Genomic DNA, 21,692 nt, shown 5'->3' with positions numbered 1-21,692 from the left:
AAATCCCAATAAAACCCAACTTATATGCCATAAAGGGAAACAGATAATAGTATTGTTTTAGTGAATTTAATATTGGCAACACTGCAGACCAATGTCTTCAATTCCGCTTTACACATTAAAGATACCATGCCGCCTGAAGAAGTAAAGCTTTAACTCTACACATGGAGCTGAAGATGAAGGTAGCAGAATAAGACACTTATTCAGTTGTCCCACTGGTCCAGACTGCTTTGCTGCATTTGGGTCAATGCTGTGTTTGATGGATGTCTTCTCAAGTGTCGCCCTTCAGCTGTCCATCTTCAGAAATCTGGTACTGACAAACACCTAATGCATTTTTATCACCGGCCTTCACCTCTCTGTTCATGAAACTGGTGAGATTGGAGCTAGAGTTGATCTGTCACACAAACTCCTCAGAGAAAACAATGACGGATGTTACTGGCTAAAAAGTCGAAGAGGAAAAAACGGGAAGAGCATTTTCATTTATTTGAGTAGGGCAGTTAAAGAAACCTCTTGATGTCTGCTTGTACGAACAGGGATGTTTCTGTGTATTCAAGCCTTGTGTGTGGGCTTGTACCCATGAACATGCATTATCTGCTGTGTACTTCTGTGAGTCATTCAACCTTGACATCTTTCCCACCTTATCTGAAGGCAGCTTTGAAGCTGTCTAACACAGAGTAAGTTAAAGGCAACTGGACACACGGTAAACAAATGCCTCCCAAGACAACATTTCAGTGTAGCGTGCAACATAAAAAACACTGATAAGCTAAACTTGCGATCCTTTCTCTATCAGACTTCCTGACGTTCTGTCATGATCTTAAGATTATTCAGTTTTACATAGATAAGATTACTCCTCAAATCCCAATGTAAGAGATTTATCTAACCAACCCAGAGTCAGTTTGGGCTTCACAAGCTACTGGAGTATTCACAACTGCTCAGCAAAGCCTCTTTTACCATCATCATGTCATAAAGTATTATAAAACAGTAATTAGAAGAGTATTTTCTGTTAACCTGGCTCTTCATCAGCTGTTTGGGAAACAAAGACATTGACGGAACAGAAAGGGGATTATATCTGCGCGCAGGGGCCTCAAAGGGGAAAGCACAGGTGTGTATTTTTAAAGTTCAGGTGTGTAAGACAGGTGAAGGCACTTTACTCACAGTCACCCTGCTCCATTCATCATGTTACTCCTCCCCCAACCCCTACCTCGCATACACTCCTGTTATACACAGCCAGCACAGGTGTACAACAACTCCCTCTGTGTTTAAATTCCACCCTCATTGATATATGCTTGTACAAAGAAAGTACGTGTACAGATGAAGATGACGGGGTTAAGAAGTTCAAGAATATACAGGTCACACAAGGGAATGCACAGTCTACCAATTTCAGTAAACATGTATCTGGTTCAGTAGTAATCTCTCACTATTTTAATTTAAGAAATACCATTAGCCTATTATGTAACTTTCTGCTCTGTAAATGTCACTGCTATGCATGAGTGATGCTCAATGAATTAGAAGTATTACCTTCGCTGCATTATGTTGCCTTACTGAAAAACCAACCAAGTGCATTGTCTGTGGTTGACATTTTCCTATATGCATGAGGGATGTTAAAGGGAATGATCTGTAAGATCTAGGGGAGCGATGATACATCACGCTCAGGCGGTGAGACAATAACCTATAGAGAAATTATTTTTGTAGGCACAAGTAAAATTAAGGTTTTCCTCTAATAAAACTCTTGGTACAATCAGTGTAGATTAAACTGATCCAGATTTTACTCCATATTTTAATTTGATTCTATATCAAATAAACCACTGATAATGTAATCTTTTCACAAATAGCATAAATGCTTTAGAATTAAAATGCCATAAAGAAATCCTGATCTGTCTGAGAAATTAATGACTAAAAACAGCCCATACTCATTAAAGAATTATAAAATAGCCTTAGAATTGTTCTAACTCCATATGAAGGTCTGAGTCAGATGCTGACCATCTTAAATGGCTAATGATTGGCTAGCTGCAGTTTTCTCATACTGCTTAGAAACTATTTCTTGACAAAAAAGATTGTCTTTGTTCTTCTTTAGACCAAATAAATTGGAACAAGATAAATGATTTAAACGTTGGGGGGACTTGTTCAGTGTCAATGTAAGTAAGAGTTGTACGCTGTCATTATTAGAAGTTCATAGCAATACATTAACTTTTAAATATCAAGGTCTCAGTCTGTGATGGCCGCTCAAACATGATTCCTAGAGTGAGCAGATTTCCCTGTTAACTCTTGTGAATTGACAGGCCTGCATCCAGTTAAGCAACACTGATCATTTCAATACACAAGGACTTCTAAGAACACACCTCTCCCTAGTCCTTTCTCTACCATAACTCCCTTCCTTTTATAACCACTGTCACAGAGTCTTAATCTAGTCACTCATTTCTGACGATAATCATTGAATAAACAGTGGTGAAGTGTTGAGGGCTTCGGAAAACCGCTCATTTGAAAGTGACAAGACAACGAGAGACAGTAGAGAGAAGCATCTCATAGATCTCAGATGAAGGCTCATCATTATAGTAGCCCCATTCCAGCAAATGAACCACGATTACAATAACATCGCTTAAATGCTGCCAGCTCAAGCAGAACAATCACATTTGGGGCGAGACAGCGGCTCTTACACTGTGACCTGAGCTTTCCTCATTGCTCACCTAGACTACTTTGATCTGGGCTTACTTTCCATTATAGGCTAGTGCATTAAACCTCTCCCATTTAATCATGATCATCAACAGAGCTGTTAGTCGCCAATGTCTTCCCTTAATAACGCATCATTGTTGCCATTTCCAGACCTAAGATTGTATTGTTAAACAATTCTTCTCTCATTTTTTAATTTGAAAACACCCATCCTCCCCTCCCCTCCCCTCCTTACATCTCCTCACAATCTGAGTTGATATTTTATTGAATTAGAAGTAGAGAAACCCCAACACTACAGGCAGAGAAGGTGCTGCCCACTATGTTCTGATTCCAAGTGGTCTTTTAGTTAGTTAGACTGTACCATCTTTCAGCACACAGTGTGAATGTGATGTCACCAGACTCAGAAACAAACATGCAGGAGGTATATTATTAGCACAGGCTAAGAAATTGGGTCTGCAATAAAGAGGCATATAATAATCCAGATCAGAAAACTATGCAGCTGCTGACATTTGCAGTCACAACAACTTCCTGCCATATCCACCCTTGCCACAGCATTCAAGACTAATGCTGTTTCTCCTTTCAGTCTCTTTAACCATCAACTTTTCTCTTCTTCACACTGGCAGTATTAATCACAGAACACTTAACAGCAACTGGCGCCATTTACTAGGCCTGGCTTTGTCAGGATTTAGCACCCAGTGAATACAACTCCAGCCCTTTTTGTACACCCAAGTGGACCATTCGAAGAAGCTCCTCCCTCTAAAAGGACCATTGGATTGCCTCTTAAAAAGCTGGGTGATGGGTGAATCTAACTTGGTTGTAGGTGGAGAATAAAACAGAGTGGGAAGAAGGGTGACAGGCAAATGATTGGGAATATCCACTGCTTTGGAGAAACGGTGCACCCTTTCTCTTTTGGCAAGCTTGTAATGCCATCAGCCTGTGCCTAGCAACCAGTGGGTTTGGTCGAGAAGATGAAAAGACGCAACTTAAAGTGGAAAAAAAGAAAAGAAGAAAAGAATACTGGAAAATGCAGAAGGCATGAATACAGAAGTGAAAAGACTCAGAATAAAACTTGCAGCTGTGATGAATAAAAGCAGGGGTTGATAGGTGAAACCAAAGAAAAAATGGGGCCTTGCAGACTCGTGCATTTAGTGAGGGCAAAATACCCTCTTCACATTCAGCTGAGCAGTACAAACAATACAAGGCAAACATGTTTGAATCATCACACCACAGGTGATGATTTAATGTCTCAGCATGCATTTTTCAAAATTTCCAACACAAGAACAGACCAGGAGCCTGTGGAAAAAAAAAATAAATAAATAAATAAATAAATAAATAAATATATATATATACTGTATAACAAATGTTCAAGTTTCAAGTTCAAATAACCATTCTTCTTTCTCCAGCAGTCTGCTTTCATGACTGTGGTGAGTCACCGCATTAACTTTGCCAATTAGGCTTTTATGTAAATTTTCCCATTAAACCAGTTCTTTGTAGGCCACTGAATCCCATGAAACCCCATGAAATCATAATGTAAGGATGCTGACTTTGCAATGACTGACTGTTCTGGGTGTTCAGAAAGGAAAATTATATACATAATAAAATAAGATACACTTCCTTTTTTACATCATTATCAAAAATATATCTCTTAGAAAACAAATTTCACTTTTCACAATGCTTTTTTATATTTGGTTAATGCCAGTCTCGGCACAATTTAGCAACAGAGTCTTTAAACCATAAGGACTATAAAAATAAAAAATAAGGAGGAGGTGCTTTTGGGATTAAAAAATAATCCCAAAGATAACATTAAGTCATCTTTGTTTGTTTCATTTTAATTTAGATAACTGAAATGGTTTTTTAAACATAGATTTTTTTCTATTATAGGATGGCCTCTGTCTTGTTTATCAGACCTATAACATATAACCAGTCTTATGAGAGCATTACAAATCATTCAGACACTAACACCTTCATGTAGTCTTGTGCAAAGCAAAAATAAATGCTTTTAGAGATCTAAACGTGGAGCATCTCCTGGCTAATACCCATTTCCAGATTGAGATCTGCCTTGTAAATTTCAATTTGACTGATTATCAACTGATGATTTTTTTTTCTTCATGAAAACAGTAACACAAAGGAGAAAAGTGCTCTAGATCAGTTTGCGTTCCAAGAAGTAGAAATAAATCCAAAACAAAAAAAGAAGAAACATATGCATGATTATCCTTATATATTGATCAAAGCATACTTCCCTAATCTTTATGCCAATTTTACTAAACTCATCATTGGTTATCAAACCACAGTGTTTAATTAGGGATTTGGGACTGATTAAGATAAAATATAGGATTCCAATATCTGGACGAGTAATTAGTACATCTAAAGACTTTCTATTCCTATTAGTTGCATACTATTCTTCAAAATGTAGCATGTAAGGGCTAGAGGAGCTTAATTTATATTTCCTAAATGGGAGGTAAAAATCACTGCAAGCAACAGAACATCAATTATCAGTGGCAGTGGGAGGCTATCTGTTGAACTGAACTGACTGGACGCGATACTTTTACGCATTCATTCCCAATTATAGTCCCGAAGAATTAGAAATTACTACTAGTTAGGGTTTATTGTGATATTAAAATTCACATTCAGATATTATTTCTACTCAGAATAATAACAATCAGAAACGGCTGAGACGCAGCCTTGGAGTCCAAACTGGTAAAAGGATTGAAAATGATTGAAAATGTCGGCGCTGTTTAAAGTCTGTTAACTGTGCCGTTTGATATAACCCATTTTTAAGAACTTACCATCTGCTTGAAAGTACAGTAATCCACTAACAAGGATGAACGCTAGTGGACCCATCCTTGCATATTAAAACATCCACAGCGGACGCGCAAATCCTCTATTTTAACTGCGCGTTGAAAAAAATACGCGAAGATTGCGCACAAGTCCACTTCTCGGTTCTGGAAGTGATGGACAGCTCCTAATACTGTCCTACGCAAGGACCAGAGCCAGTTTCAATGTCCAGACACAGAAAGGATCCATTTAAAAGTTGTTCATCCGGAGCAGCTCATCCAGCCTAACCTTGAATCCAAACTCTCGGTTCTTTGAGCAATATTATCCCAGTCTGTCCGCTGAGTTCATCCGCGACTCCTGCTCTAAGCAGCAGCTTTTTTGTTTGTTTGTTTGTTTGTTTTTTGGAGTCTTTCAGAACAGAATAAAAGTGCAGACTAAAAAAAAAAAAGAAAAGAAAAACTCTGCAGGTCTTCTCTTTTTCTTTAGGAGCTTCTCCGGCACATTTCAAATCCTCAGCTAAGACGTCTCCGCTCATGGACAACCAAGAAACCACTCTTCAACTTCCAGGCATTCCTTACAAAAAGTTGTTTTTGTTCTTAAGAGATCCGGCTCTCAGAAGCCCCATGCGCGTAGCTGGGGGAAAATATAGCCCCTATAAATTTACAGTCACACTACAGTTCAACATCCTCTGCTGCGTCTCTCTCTCCTTCTGCGCGTTTGGGTTTAAACGGTGCTGCCACTAGGAGCGCGCGCTCTCCCATCCAAACACTGAAGCTGATCAGCAGCGGTGCCACAGACTGCTGCAGCATGGGAGGAAATTAAAGTACAGGAAGTTTGATTTATATTTAAATATGTATTATTATTTAAAAATATTATTATTACACCACCATTTATATTAATATAGGAAACAAAGAAGTATGGCAAACCTTTAGAGCGCTGTTGCATTTGTAAATCATTTATAAGCATTATTTTCTTTCCAAGAATAAAAGGACTGTGATAGGAGAAACAGCAACAGTGCATCTAAACAACTCAAAGTTCAACATTTGCATCAGTCAAAATGCACCTTAATAGTGAGAAAAGATTCCTTTAGAATTTAAAAATACAATGTATTTTGTGAAAATGTGATAAATGTTTAATCGATAGATGCAACTATAATTTATTGAGGGAAGGTGCTTAACTCGTGAGTCTTAATGTGCTGAGATGCATATGCGGAATTGTAAATATGATCTTTGTCACAAATCGATGCTGTGATTGACCGAGCCTCTGCAGGATGGTGCTCCACATACCAACAATAAACTCAGATCTGTCTCTCTTTATGCCAAGGGGAAAAAAGTAGAAAGATAAACACAGTTAAGGTGCAAAAATAATTTCAAACCATTGCATTTCATAGAATGGATTAATTCCAACATTAACACTAAATGCAAAGATCTGGACTCAACATGTTGTTATTTAGAGATGGAGGGTGGGGTGGGTTTGTGATATGTGGCGTGAACTCCTGCCCAGCAACCTCAACAGGATTTCTTACAAGGGTTTTACTGATGCGAGCTGTGAGCTCCCCCTACTGGTATCTGTTATAACAACTTCTAGTGGCTCTGTTTTACATTCAGCCCTATAGAGAGATCCCTTCTAAAGAGAGGATATGTGTTCCCACCCAACAGTGATGTAGTAAACGACAGTGCTATTTGTGGGAGTGCATGGTTCTGCTTCTGTATGTTAAATCGCTAAATTAATTTAATAACAATACAGTGCATATAAAAAAGGGTATTAATCAGCACATTTTTTGTGCAAATTTGAACTGTGAGATGAAGGCTTAAACTGTTTGTTGGAGAACATTAGTAACAAAGCATTTAACATAACACGGCACACTCCTTAATTCCTCATTTGAATGACAGGCTGAGTAGGACACTAATCAGAGAAGAATCACCCATTGTAACTCTGGAGATGCACAGATGTTCAACTCAGCCTACCAGACACCTTTTAGCCATACACCATTGAAATCTGAGCTTTCAGAAAGAGTGGGTCCATCAGAGATAAATAGTGAAAGTATTGTTTGTAGCCAAGGGGTGAGTCAGAAAATATGAGGGAAGACATGCAGACACTATGTGAATCAGAAAACTAACAGATAATCCTGAACAGATCATTTCTGCAAATAATCATGATGCATCATGTTATGGAGGGGCTTTTTGGTAAAGTTGACAAGGGAGCATAAAGTGTAAATTTTGTGACAAATGTCCAAAAATTTTAGAATGAAAACATTAAAAGCATAATACATAAAGTTAACTTCCCATTAACGATGCATGAACTGTAGAAAGTTTTAATTTACTGTTCTTTATGTCTTTAAAAAAACATTATATTATATATATATATATATATATATATATATATATATATATATATATATATATATATATATATATATATACACACATATATATATATATATATATATATATATATATATATAATGTACTGACTTGCTAAGCTGGTGCTTCATACCAAGACAGTCTCAAAACCTACAGGAATGTGAACTAAAAGACTTGGATTTTTACTTTTATGATTTACATCAAAGACATCCGCAGAACAAAGTCCATAGTATGTCCTCTGAAGATATCTTTGAAAACCCAGTTCTCCCTGTAACAAAGTACGGAGGCTAAGACCATGACAAAATGGCTTTGGCAAACGGAAACACTTCTATCACCTTTAATAATAGCTTTGACTGCTCGTGGGTTTTTTTCATCTGTTTGTTTGTTGAGCTACATGTCGACTCTTGCCCTGAAAAAGGCCCTTTCTAGGAGCGGCAACACGATGCAAGTCTTCTCAGTGGTGCTCTACTGTTGGCTGTTTCTGTGTAGTGGCTAGGCACAGTGATTTGTCTTCATATTTTAATATGTTTGTGAACCGCATGCAAATGCTGTCTTCTCAGTGTCTCTGTGGTGTCCTAGATTCTACTGCGAGTGCAAATATTAAGAGTCAAGCAGAAATTTATAGTGTAATCAGTGTTTCTGAAGGTTCAAGGCAAATACAACCGAAAGAAAAAAAAGAGGGGAACTGGAAAGAGGTAAATTACAAAGAAGAAAATCCCACTTCAAACATAAACAATAGAGGCCTCATTGATGGAAAAGGATGTAGAGTGTAATTCTCCCCCAAGCTCAGCCTTTCATTCCCCGCTCTCAATCACTTTATCTGTTGCAGAGGCTGTGATATTTCCCGGGTTTCTAAATATCAGCTCAAAGTGGATTTATTTTAATTAAACTGGAGGCTGTGTTTACTCAGGACACGACACATTACATAAAAAAATTTGATGGTAGGGGCTAGGCAATGAAGCTGATAACTCATGGACACACTGGTATGAGCTTATGTTTCATTCCAATGCTGGAAATAAAACACACAAAACACACAAATACCCTCTATCAAAGTTTTTATAAGTGATCTGTGGTTTTATTTTTAAATCTGAGACACAAAGAAAAAAAAAACAATTAGTTTGATGTAACTGACAGGGTCGTAAAGAGAGTGTGCCAGTTAGGAAAGAATAAGGCCAATGAGGGTTAACAGCATCTGGGAGAAAGGTTCTTTACTACAGCCTTTTGTTAAAAAGAGCATTTCTTATCACCTAATTTCATTATGTCACAATTACTGTCTCTTTTTTTTGTCCTTGCAAGTCTTTTTAATTGGATCCAAACTAATATTCAATTATTTGGTCTCAAGTTATTCACCCAACACCTGCTCACTGATGGATCCAGGGTTTAGTTACTCATTGAAAACATTGTTCTGCTGTCCCACATCCATTCTGATCCACAGAGCCTTAAAACACATTAATAGTGCGTTCCCATTTCAATATTATGGCTCATAAACTCAAAACTTCAATATGATTTTAGATCAAAGTGATAGACCAACACATATGAGCGTATGAAGGGTGTCTTTGTCTTCTTTGGTTTGGTTTTTCATTATGAAGCTATAGGTTGGCTTCATACTCAGCTCATAGGATATAAAACTCTTTTGATGTGAGTACAAAAAGGGTTGTTCTGGCATCAGTACGCTATGATTTTAATAATTCTTCTGAACATCTCTTTGTTTAGTGTTGTTCTAATACAGGGTGAACCTCCCCTTTAATAAGTCTGTTGCAGCCTCTAACAAGTTCTATTGAATGGTTTCCCAGTATTTAGCTCCATCTACCTTTTCATTATCATTAGTTTCTGTTTTTGTTCAAAATTTCCACAACTTTATCCCCGAAGATTTTTATGTGAGAACTTCACAAAACGTCAGTATTTAAACTACGATTAAAATGTTCCTAGGTAAACCTTATTTGCTTATAAAAAGCATTAACCCTGGTGTGCAGTTGCATAAAGGTATCACATCATTTAGATTTATTTGTAAAAAAATTAAATTGTAGACATGTTATTCGGTCTAACAGCTGCATGACCACACCAGTATCAGTTTGTGCAATTATAATACTCCTTTAAATGCAATATTTCCCAGCTGATATATCACATGGTCAGAATTTGAACTTGCACGCAATGATATTTTCAGCCGGCTGGGTTGATTCTCGCTGTAGTAGATGCTCACAACTGACATAGAAGACAATAACCAATGGAATGACATGAGAAAGAAATATTTGCATTGCAGAATTGTTAGTAGCATGCAGTTTAGTCCAGGTCAGAAAATCCCAATAAACTGAATTAAGGTTTTGGGTAAATTTGTGGCTAACTGTAAAGAAATATAAGGGAAATTGCAAAGTCCTGTAAATTCCAGATTTCTGTAGAGGATATAAGACACGCTAAAGATCAATAAAGGATCCCCAAGTGGAGAATCTGAAATATATGAGACTGAATGTGAACCACAACAGCAATGCACTCTGGGGGGTTTGAGACGACACATTTCCATGGAGGCATTTGTAACACCTTAATTGCATCTAAGCAGAGCACAATTCCGATATACTATGAATCACAGATAGAACATAGTTTCTGCAGAGCAGCCTCTCTTATGCATCTTGAGGGAGACGGAGAAAAGTGTTTTTAATTGCGTGGTGGGTCAGAGGTTTAGGTACCAACATCAGTCATGATCAGATCAGAGTGGTATTTAGGGAGTTCTTAGCTGGATATCTTTCAAGGCTGAATATCCCCTTACTGAGTTTGGGTCTCAGTGAGGGGATGATTAGGATGTGGAGGTGGGAGGAGGTAGTGTGTGATGTGCGCCGGGGTGATTAATGTAGATGTCAGTGTTGCCCCTCCCCTTCTCTGCTTCCTCAACAGCATCCGTAATGACACCTGGGGAAGGCGGAATGGGTCTACCTGCAGCCCAGGCTCCCTCAGCAAGGCATGATTCTTCCCCATGATCCTCCTCTGTCAGCAGTCCTGTCACTGGGCTCGGATCAGGCCCTTATTAATGGGCCTCTATGTCAAACACAGATATTAAGCGGTGCTCTGCTCTGCACCAGCCTCGGCAATAACAGCCACACGATGACACATTTCTAAACAATACAGTGACAGACACAAACGCACACACACCTCAGAGGACCCTCATAACTCTTTTCTGAAATATTACTTCTTCTTTAGCAACTTCTACAGATAAATTCCAGCATGACAAACAGTGCAGAGATCCATAAGATATCTCTCTCTCCTCCTTTCCCTTCAGCTCTTTAATACACATAACCCAGCATCACATTATGCTGAAAAAGTGGCAAACCTTTCACTGTGATGTATGGCCTAACAATGCAAAGCACTCGCCTCAGCAGTGAACGAAACCCATTCAGTTATAAAATGCAATAGAGTATAGAAGCAGTAAAACCTCAGCAAGCACATATTTGCTGTTGCTGAAGGTACTGTTTCTTTACTGTAGCCTTTTCAGGCTTTGATGTGATCCAAAGACCAGAAAGACAGTTTGATGAACTCTCTTTCTTTGGAGACATAAAACAGCAAAACTGAGTTTATTCAGGACAATGCAACATTAGAGAGAAGCCAGTGTGACATGTAGAAATCCGTACAGTCTGATACTCCTACTGAGGGGAGTAAGGATGAGACGAGACAGGAGGGAGAAAGCACAAATGATATGACACCTGAGCTCAGTGAAGTGAGAGGCTGGTATCAGCAGGACATAAACCATGTCTATAATGCATCGCCTGTTCTTCCTCTGCATCACTTTAAGGTACAGAAAGGGGAGCCGGGGCCTCCCTATCAAATGTTCCAAAACTGAGGATTACTGTGTAGGGAATACAGCTTTCTGAAGCGAGTGCATGCCTGTTGCTTTATGTTTTCTTTGTATCACATAAAACAGACTAAATAAAAAAACAATACCGGCTTAAAAGGTAGCCATCATTTTTTTTTTTCACATTTCATTTTTAACTATTTTATTTTGCTCATAGGCTACCAGGGAAGCCCTGTTCTACAGGCCCCTGGATTTGGGCATCAGCTGAAAATGGAAGCTTACTTTTCATTATGACTTCATTATCCAGGTATATGACTGACCAAGTTTGCATGTCAATGCATACTGGAAATGGATTTGTACATCAGAGACACTTTCCACACTTTCTTTATAGTTTGTACATCTCTACAAAATAATACTTGTTGAAATACAGGACCTTACTGTGATATATCCTCCACAATATTTTACAATGGCCATACAGTGTACCCAGTGTGCCTCTTCTCACACTTCCAAATTCTGTCCTCTTTTTTTATACTTCCCTGAGAATGGCTTCCTGACAGCCCCTGTTCCATCCATACATCCACCTCCTCCCACATTTGGTCAGGGTTGCAGTGAGGATGGTGCCTATCTCCAGCTTTCTATCGGTGAGAAGCGGTGTAAACCCTGTACATGTTGCTTGTCTGTCACAAGGCAACACAGAGACAGACAAATAAGTACATGCACACACACACCTAAGGACAATTTTAGAGACGCAAATAAACCTAACAGTCATGTTTCTGGACTGTTGGAACAACCCAGAGTACCTGGACGGGGAGAACATGCAAACTCCATGCAAGGCAACAGTGCTACAAACTGTTCCACAGTGCAAATAGCCCCTGTACCAATGAGATAATTTCTGATGAGGCTTTGACAAACAGCAAATGGGTCAGATAAAAGATGACACATCTCTCAAGACCCTGTATTTTCTTCTATCTTTAAACTATCCAGTATCCTCAGTCTTTGAGGAAAGCATAAGTTACCTATTTATTGACTTATAGCTCTTTTGCATTGCATGCCATTTAATCGTTTACTACAGATTGCTATTGCCATTTTGTTTTATTATTTCTGGAAAAATAAAGAGATCAGGCTTGAATATGTAGGAGAACTAAAAAAATGACAAGTATCCACTGTATTGTAAAAAAAAAAAAAAAAAAAACTTTGCAAGGCATTCCAAAAGTAAAGTACTAATTAAATAGTCATCAGCACAGGAGGAGCACAGGGTATTGCACTCTCACCATTCTTTTTTACTCTGTACACCTCTGACTTCTAGTACCAGACAAGTCCTGTCATCTGCAGAACTACTTGGATGACTCTGCAGTCATTGGGTGGACATGAGTGGCTGAGTACAGAGAGCTGGTGAACTGCTTTGTGGCATGGTGTGGAAAAAATAATCTGATCAGGAATGTTAATAAAACAAGGGAGATGATTGTAGATTTCAGAAGAAAGAGGAACAAGCTGAAACCTATTAACATCATTAGAGAAGAAGTAAGGTGGTTTAGGCGTGTAAATACCTTAGTGTTCACTTTAACAACAAGACCGGAGGCGCTACTATGGAGCATCTACAAGAAGGGACAGACTGAATGTACTTCCTAAGGAAGCTCTGCTTTTGATGCAAGTTGCTGCATATCTTCTATAAATCTGTTGTGGAGAGTGTGATCTCTTTTGCTATCCTCTCAGTTCAGCAAACATATTAAGAAGGCCAGTTCTGTTTCACAAAGAATAATTCTTAATAAAGTGAAAAAATGATGTACAACAGTGAACATTCACTTCAGTGTCTTCAGTATAGAGACTGATACAGAAGATTCTTCCTGCCAACAGCTATAAACACCTACAACACCAGTTTTAAAAATGAGCTACTGCAACATTTAATTTCCCTTTGAGATTAGTAAATTATTTTTCAATTTTGAATTGAATCGGAATTATCAGCAAAAAGAAAAAAAGAAAAGAAAAAAGACTTATGTCCAAATCGTCTCACTGTAACATGACACAAGGTTGTAATACTTATAAACTAAAATAATATGTCAAGACCTTGAATAAAATTGGGGTTATAACCCTTTGCACTAATTTTTATTTAATATTACTGTTTGATGGACTATTAACAGAAGTAAATCAATAACATGATAGCAATTATTCAGTTTAGGAATTCAGATGTGGGAATCTGCTATTTTTTAAGGTACCCACCAGAAGTGAAAGAAGTGGAATTTAAGTGATTTTAAAGATGACAGGTTTGTTGGATGAAGACTGACTGGTCTGAGTGTTTCAGGATCTAATGATCCACCAGGATTTTCATACAGAACCAATAATTTTGTCATTAACAGAAACTATTTATTGACAGGCAGTTGTTTCAATAAGAAATCCATGTTTAGAAGAGAAGGGGCATTTTTTTTAAATGTAAAAATCAAGAAGGAACTTTAGATAGCCACTGGTCTCAAGAAAGATGTGTGTCTGGTCTGGTGTGTTATAGGCAGGCTAAAAGCAAAAAGTAACTCAGACTTAGACTAAGACGTGGACAGATTTATTTTGTCATTTTGTATACACAAGTTTAGACAAAAAGAAATTTCATTTAGAACAGCTCTCTAGACAATTAAATGTTTTAAAGTGCAGCCTCGATAAGGTAAGCATTAGTTGTAGTTGAGCTGCTATTACTGCCTCCAGCTCCTGAAGCACTCGCTTCTCCTGGCTCAGGGGAGGAAAAGGATGATGATGATGATGCTCTGAGGGTGGTAGCCCCCTGGGTTGAAGAGGCTGACATGGTTGAAGCAGCAGTGGTGCCATCGGCAGGTTTAGCAGCGACAGATGATCCTGGAGAAGTGTGGAAGCCGGAGGGGGCCGGGAGCTCAGGAGCAACATGGTAAATGAAATTACTTAATAACAAAAGGTAAAACTTACAAATGGTGTGACAAAGGAGAACAGGACAAGGGGGAAAAATAAGCTGACAAGATAAAGAACCAGAGAGCAACACAGAATAAAAATCCAGTGAAGAAAGTATAAAGCAAAGGATAAGGGATATAACTCTGAATGTCAAATCATGTTGCAGATGGGCAGCAGCTCCAGAAAAATAAAATATCTGTTTCCCTCCAGCAAAGAACAGAAAGCGGAGGCCATAACTTCCAGGACATTTAGTGTTGACATTACCAAAGACAGATCTTTGGCTCTCCTGCATTGTTTAAATGTCATAGCACACCTGAGTATTGTTACTGACCATGTCTATCCCTTTATGACCACAGTAAAACCATCTCCAGCAAAAAGAGACCATATCACAAAACATACCATAAAACTGGCTTATTTACAATAATCTGGTTGTAATCCAGACGCCTCCAAGTCACCATATACAAAGATGTAAGTGTTTCTTTATGAAGTGTTTGGCATGTGTTTAAGTGGCTGTTTAGTTGACAAGTCTGCATAAACTCATTTATACTGGTACAAATAAAAACTTTAAGGAATGTTTCTAACCTATGCTACAAAGATTTACTAAAGGCTAAAAAAAAAGCAGATCCAACCCAGCATTGGCCAAGTGTATAAAAAAAAATACTTCTGGAATTTAACTATGATGTTTTTTAATAGTGTTCTGGCTCATTTTTTGGATAAAAAGATTGGTTACTAAAACATGGCACTGTTATTATATTAAAATGCAGGGCTGCATAATGATGAGTTAGATAAATATTTTTTTTATTATCTATTTTAAATATAAATTTAATTTGCTGGATAGGACACATAAGGAAAAAAGTCCTTTCCTTAAGTGGTAACACCTGTGTTTTAACCCAGATTAGTTATTTCATGATAGTCCACATGTCAAAACAAATCTATAAATTACGCTGGATGTTCAGTGGAACAAGGGTACTAGGGTTTAAGTCTATCCTTTTCTGGGTAATCCATCTCTTTCTTCCTCTTCCTCTATTTAAAGTCAACTTGTCTTTTCCTCCCACTCTCATTAGATATTGCAGATCCGGCTCTTCACCACATTCCTGTCATTTATGGAATTTTTCTGTCAAGGTGAAAAGCAGCCAACTTGCATGGTCCTGAGAGGCACAGCTAATTAGCTGCCCTACTTTTCTCCCTTCCTGTACATAGCTGCTGGATCTGCATCTTGGAAACTCATCAAGGCTGTCAGTCCATGTTGAGGACAGAACTTGATAACTGGGTGCTAGACACTGTCATGACAGGACGGGGTAAACAGTTTGGTCTGTTGAGCGATGGGCAACAGCTGCTAATGAGTAAGAGGTGAATGCCTGAACCCTGACAAGTTGGAAGGGAGGGAAGAGGAACAAAAGCTTTTTAAGTATCTCTTTTATTGCTTATGTTAGGACAATGCCCTTTTATCTCCATCCCTCTTTCGCAGAACTCTGTCTACAGACGTCATTAGCAAAGCTTGAAAGGTTTTAACTGATTGGAAATCCCTTTCCTTTCACTGCCGACCGTAACATTAAACTGATAAGATGAGTTTTAAGCCACCCGCTGAGTTATAAACATCCGTCTCTGTTTGAATGAAAAGTTGTTTGTTTGTTTTCATCAGCCTGCAGGGGATTCTGAAATAGGCACAGCTGGTCTCATAAACACACGAGTAACTAAAATAAATGGATTTATTCAAGCTATCCAAATCTCTTATTTACTGACAATAACTTAACAGCCAAGGTTCTTCATTTCTAAGTTTCTTATTTGTACTTATCATTCTTAGGATGTTTGGTTTTCTGAGTTGTTGAACTAATAATATTGTGGAGTAGAGATTCTCAAACACATATCCATAACTGTGTCAATAAATCGTAATGTTAATTGTTAAGTGCTAAAAAATACAGGATTTGTTTAAATACAAACAACACAAGAAATTAAATTGTTGTATTAATTTCAAAAAAGTGAAAAGACAGAATTGTTTGAAAGCATATTTGTTTGAAGAACATTACTGAATTGAGTGTTCCACTGATTTTCCTTCCCTTGAGAGGGGAAAATCAGATTTCTCAAGACGTGTACTTGTGCGTTCTCATGTGCTTGTTTGCTAGTGAAACGTCATCAGCCTCAGCCTTAGTACTGTCCCAATTGAGAAGAACACAAGAACCAAGAACGGACAAAGCCCCCAGATTTTGTTCTCGCCCCTCCCTCTCTACTGAGCATGCATCAGAGCAGACTTGTCCTGTCCCAGCATGTGCCTTCCAGTGGATCGCTCACAGAGCTTATTAGGTTAAAAGTTCACTTTTCTGTTGCCGTTGTTCTATAAAAGTACATTTTAAGATCATTTGAAGCGAGAACATTATACTTTTAAGCATCACTATATGGCTGATTTACTAATTTAGTGCCTTATTTAAAAAAGGTTCTGACGTTGAGAGGACCATGGCAACCAGTGGACCTCAGAGTCTAACCGCGGCTAGGGCTAACTTTAGCCCGTCTGCGACAAACCTCTCTCGGCATAGCCGTGTGTGTATTACAGCTGGGTCTGATGGGGATTTCTCTGTTTTGTTTTTTTTGATAAATGTTATTTTGATTTGTGTTTATCTGAATTTGTTAATTAATATTCCTCTACTAAATGAGAAAAGTACGAATTTATTATTATCTAGAGACTCCAATGCAGCTCCAGAGAAGCCGAGCATGTGGTGACGTCACAAAAACGCTTCTGAGCCAACTGACCCATATTTTCCCGTTCTCCCCGAGTGCATACTTTCCTGTGTTCTTCTTAATAGTATAGTTGGTGAGGATACAGGTCCGTACTCACGTTCTTGTGAATTGAGACCACTGACCACCACCTCAGTTTGATGGTGACCAGTGGGCAAAATTCTAGGACTATACTCTCTGAGTAACGTTAGCCAGCCATCCTGAGATCCTGTCTGCTGAAGAACTACTGCAGGAGGAATAAGTGAATGTGCACCTGGACTTGGTGGCTCCAAGTTGGTAGCTTCCGGGCTTGGTCTAACTCATGGATTTTCAACACCCTGGATTTGGGATTCAAGCTCTGAAACCACCACTTTCAAAAATACCACATTTATTACAGTACCATTATCTTAAAGGAGGCAGAGGGATTACTGAGCATCTGACATAGAGAACAGGGGAGAAAGGGAGATTGTGATGAGAAAGTATCAGGGGAGACAGAAAAGGAAGCCATATTAGACAGGGAAGAAGGCTAAGCCTAGGTTAGCTACTCCTTTCCACCAGATATAGAAGTGATATAAACATTAAAAAGGTTCCCAAGAAAAGTTTAGGAATATCAAATATGTTTAATATGAGTAACTTAGAGACATCACAAAAACAAGAATTTAGATGAGATGAAGAGAGTCTGATCAGGACTGCAGAACGCAGTTCTGCACAGGGGCATGATTTATGAAGAGTATTTGACCTGGATGACTGAGAACCTTCATCAGCATATGAAGAGTATCATTTAAATTTTCAATTTGTTATGTAACATGTCTACAAAGGAAAATGATCAGAGCACGAAAAGTTGAATATACATTTAATATAAACTGCATAAACTGGTGGATAAAAAACCTGGTCAATTTATTCATACTTTGTTTCACTGTTTACTGCTGAAAAATGAGGGAGAGCACAAAAATTTTTTATTTTACTGCTCTATAGGAACATATTTTTTCTTCTTCTTCATCAAGGGCCTTTAGAATCTTCCTACCTATTCCCCCAATACAGCTCCCCTGGCTCTACAACATACAAAGTAGGAGGTGAAGCAATCCGCCTTACCAACAGCCTGCACAGTTGGTATATCGCATTATAATGTTGTAAGGGATGTAATTAGGTATGTCCCGATCCCATCTCGAGATCGGATTGGTCCAATCTTTTCAGAATTTCCAGTGATTGGAACTTGGCTACATTAGCTTACTAGTCGCACCAATCTTTATGGCACGTAAAGTACCCACTAGTTGATGGTAGCTGAGCAATACAAACCTCGGTGGTGGTGTAAAGCAAGCATGCCAGAAGTGTGGAAATATTTTACACTGGAGAGTGAAGACTGTCCTAAAGCTACTTGCAATGTCTGCAGCATGGCAATATCAAGAGGAGGTAGCAGAGGAGCTACATTTAAAACCACATACTTGATTCATCATCTGAGGACAAAACATAACATTGTGTATGAAGCTTTTCGTAAAGCTGCAGATGGAAAGGTTGCTAAAGCAAAGCAACAAACGCTGGACGTTATGAGGAGAGACACATACTGCAATGAAAATAAGAGGGCAAAGACGATTACTGAAAGGTTGGTCGAATTTATTGCTCTTGACAACAAGCCCATCTCAGACTAACTCGTCTTCTGAAAAGTTTGGACCCATGATATGCTCTGCAATCAAGGCACTACATTGCCAACATAGCCATACCACAGCTGTACAGCAGAGTAAAAGAAACGATACAAAGTCACTTGAACCAGAAAATTTTTGTTAGTTTCACTGCTGATATTTGGAGGGGAGATGTTTGTTCGATGTGCCTACAGCCATTTCAGAGATGCTGAATACATATGGAAAATACCCAAAATGTGTTCATGACATTTTACATGACAACGCGAGGAACATGAAGAAGGCAATCAATGAATTGGGCGTGCAAAGTCTGGGCTGTATTGCTCACTCACTCCAGCTGGTTGGGCATGAGGGTTTGCTCTCACAATGTAGCATTATAAATGCACTTGCCAACGCCAGAAAAATCATTGGTCATTTCGAGCATGCAACTTTGGCATATTCAAAACAAAAGACTCCCAAACTGAGATGAAAGTACCTGTGAAGCGCTTACTGCAAGATGTCCAAGTAACATGGAATAGTACATTGTACATGATGCAGAGCTTTCTCGACCAAAAGCGCTTCCTGAGCGTGTATGCTGGAGAGCACAACCTCCCAGCTCGTCTAACAGTGAACCAATGGGACTGATGGAGAGGGCGATCGAGATCTTAGCTCCATTTGAGGAGCTAACAAGAGCTGTCAGCGCTGGAACAGCCACTATAGCTGATGTGATTCCTGCAACTGCAGCCCTGAAGCATGTTCTTTCCAGAGGACAGGCCACTGATGAAGGAGTTAAGACTATGAAAAAGACCCTACTGGAGGCAGTGGAATGATGTTTCAGCCATGTTGAAAGTGATCCACTGTATTCAGTAGCCTCATTGGTGGATCCAAGATACAAAGACAGACAAGTCCCTGAAATGTATATTTTGAATATGTTGTTACAGGATCAAATTCATTACTTGTTTCAAATTATAAAAATATGGACTTTATTAAAATTCACATTGTTGTTTTTTTTTTTCCCCAGATACTTTGCAGATCCTAATAGATTGGGGCCTGCCAAAGACGCTCTCATTAGAGAGGTGGAAAAGATGGAGGAGGTAAGGAGAGCCACTAGTGATATGGCAGAAGAGCAACAGTCTAGTAAGGAGCTACGTCTCAGCACAGACACCAACCTCAGCGGTGAGTTTGAAGAAATCCTGCAAGAAAGCGAGCAGGAAAGGAGATCTGTGACTTCTTCATCTGTAGTGGTTTAGGTGCAAACATACATCACTAAGCCAAACATTCTACGGTCTGCAAATCCTTTGACCTATTGGAAGGACAATGCTGCCTGAATTCTCTCACTGGTGGGAATTGCTCAGAGGTATCTCTCTGCCCCATGCACAAGTATGGACAGTGAGAGACTCTTCAGCACTGTGTCCAGCATAATGGATGAAAAGAGAAGCCGTCTGTCAGCAGAAAGGGTTGAGAAGCTGGTTTTTCTAAGCAAGAACCTTCATTTCACTTTGAAGTGACTAAATTAAGATATGTGAGCGAAGCACAACTTGAAAGTGCATTGTGGTATAACGAATTATTCAGGTTATTCAGAATGGTCTTGTTGATTTTGATCATGTTTCAGTGGTCATGCTACTTTTTTTTTTTTTTAGGACTGCTACTTTTAAGTCGCAGTCCTAAAGTTTTGAATTCGTTGATTGAACTCTGTTATTCTGTTTAATTACTTTTTAAGTTGGATTGCAATGATTAAAATTTGTTTAGTGAACTGTGACTAATTATCCACCTGTTCACACCACATTTAAGATGAGCAAGGGCATTTGAATTGTGCTCAGTGGTCAGTGTACTTGATTTTTTATTGACTTTATGGCAGCCTATGTTAAGCACTGACAAGCTAAAAGTGGACATTGGATAGCACTTTCCTTTTGATAATACCTTACCAAGTCTGTGTCTTACTTTTTACTTTTGTCTAAAATAATAAATTGAAGCTGACCTTTAATTCTGAGTAAGATTTTGATTTCATGGGATTTACAATAATGATAGTAATGCTTATTGATGAAATATTAGTCTTACAAAAAGTTAAGTTACTTGCTCAAAATATATTTGAGTCTCGAAATCGGATCGTATTTGAGGTTATAACATCGGATCGGGATCGGAGCCCTAAAATGCTGATTAGGACATCCCTAATTACCACTATAGTGTCACCAAAAATAAAATCAAATGATGATACATTTCTCTTCTAATAAAATGTCTAAACAAGAGGAAGAAGCGTATCTTTTTTAGACATCGGTGCAGGCACTTTACATTGTGCGGTGGGGCCTTGTGTATTAGAGAAGGGGTGAGTAAAGTATCGAAAAAGTAGCTGCTTTTTAAAACAGCCTAATCGTTTATATATTTTAGACTTAAGTTTGGCTTTTTCTTCTACATAAATGATTTATTTTAGACTTTTATAAATATACATTAATTCCATACCATTCGTTCTCCTGCAAAGTGTGAGTTTTATTGTGTTATCATTTCCCCCTCTCAACATACAATGTCGAGATCTAAAATATATTCAACATAGCACTTTTATTGCAGTTAATAAAATACATATGCCGACACACACACAAATCCTTGCTAATTTATTTATGGTGTGCTGTGTTTAAATGTCAAAGTGCTTGAATCAGCCAAGAAAACAGCGTACTGAGAGTGATTTAAGGAGGCTTTGATAAATGTGGTAAGAGCAGATGAGTTAAAACTTCTCATGTCAGTTTTTGCTGATGAATGCAGCCTAAATCTTTTATCAGCCTCATCCCCCATCACAGCTCGCTGAGCTGCTACAGTATGTCTGGTAAAGTGAGCACATAGGAATTCAGCTATCAGGTCTGGTTTAATGACTCGATAAGGCTGTCCTAATTT

The 21,692-nt window shown here is 38.5% G+C and overlaps 1 protein-coding gene across 12 annotated transcripts in view; it reads right to left on the bottom strand.

Moving 5' to 3' along the window:
• The window catches only part of robo2 (roundabout, axon guidance receptor, homolog 2 (Drosophila)), a 381,767-nt gene that overhangs the window by 225,226 nt on the left and 134,849 nt on the right, over positions 1 to 21,692 (bottom strand). Inside the window, exon 1 of one of the 12 annotated variants that reach the window (XM_038291986.1) lies at positions 5,451 to 6,184. The exons of the other annotated variants lie outside the window; for them this stretch is intronic. Coding sequence (XP_038147914.1) covers positions 5,451 to 5,505 — 55 coding nt within the window. The 5' untranslated portion in view covers positions 5,506 to 6,184. Of the gene's footprint in view, positions 1 to 5,450; positions 6,185 to 21,692 lie in introns of those variants that run through there. 12 annotated transcript variants of the gene reach the window in all.

This window comes from Cyprinodon tularosa, unplaced genomic scaffold (genome assembly GCF_016077235.1).
Source record: "Cyprinodon tularosa strain WSP-4 unplaced genomic scaffold, ASM1607723v1 ctg305, whole genome shotgun sequence".
Classification (NCBI taxonomy): Eukaryota; Metazoa; Chordata; class Actinopteri; order Cyprinodontiformes; family Cyprinodontidae; genus Cyprinodon; species Cyprinodon tularosa.
This window is presented reverse-complemented; position numbering and strand designations above follow the sequence as displayed.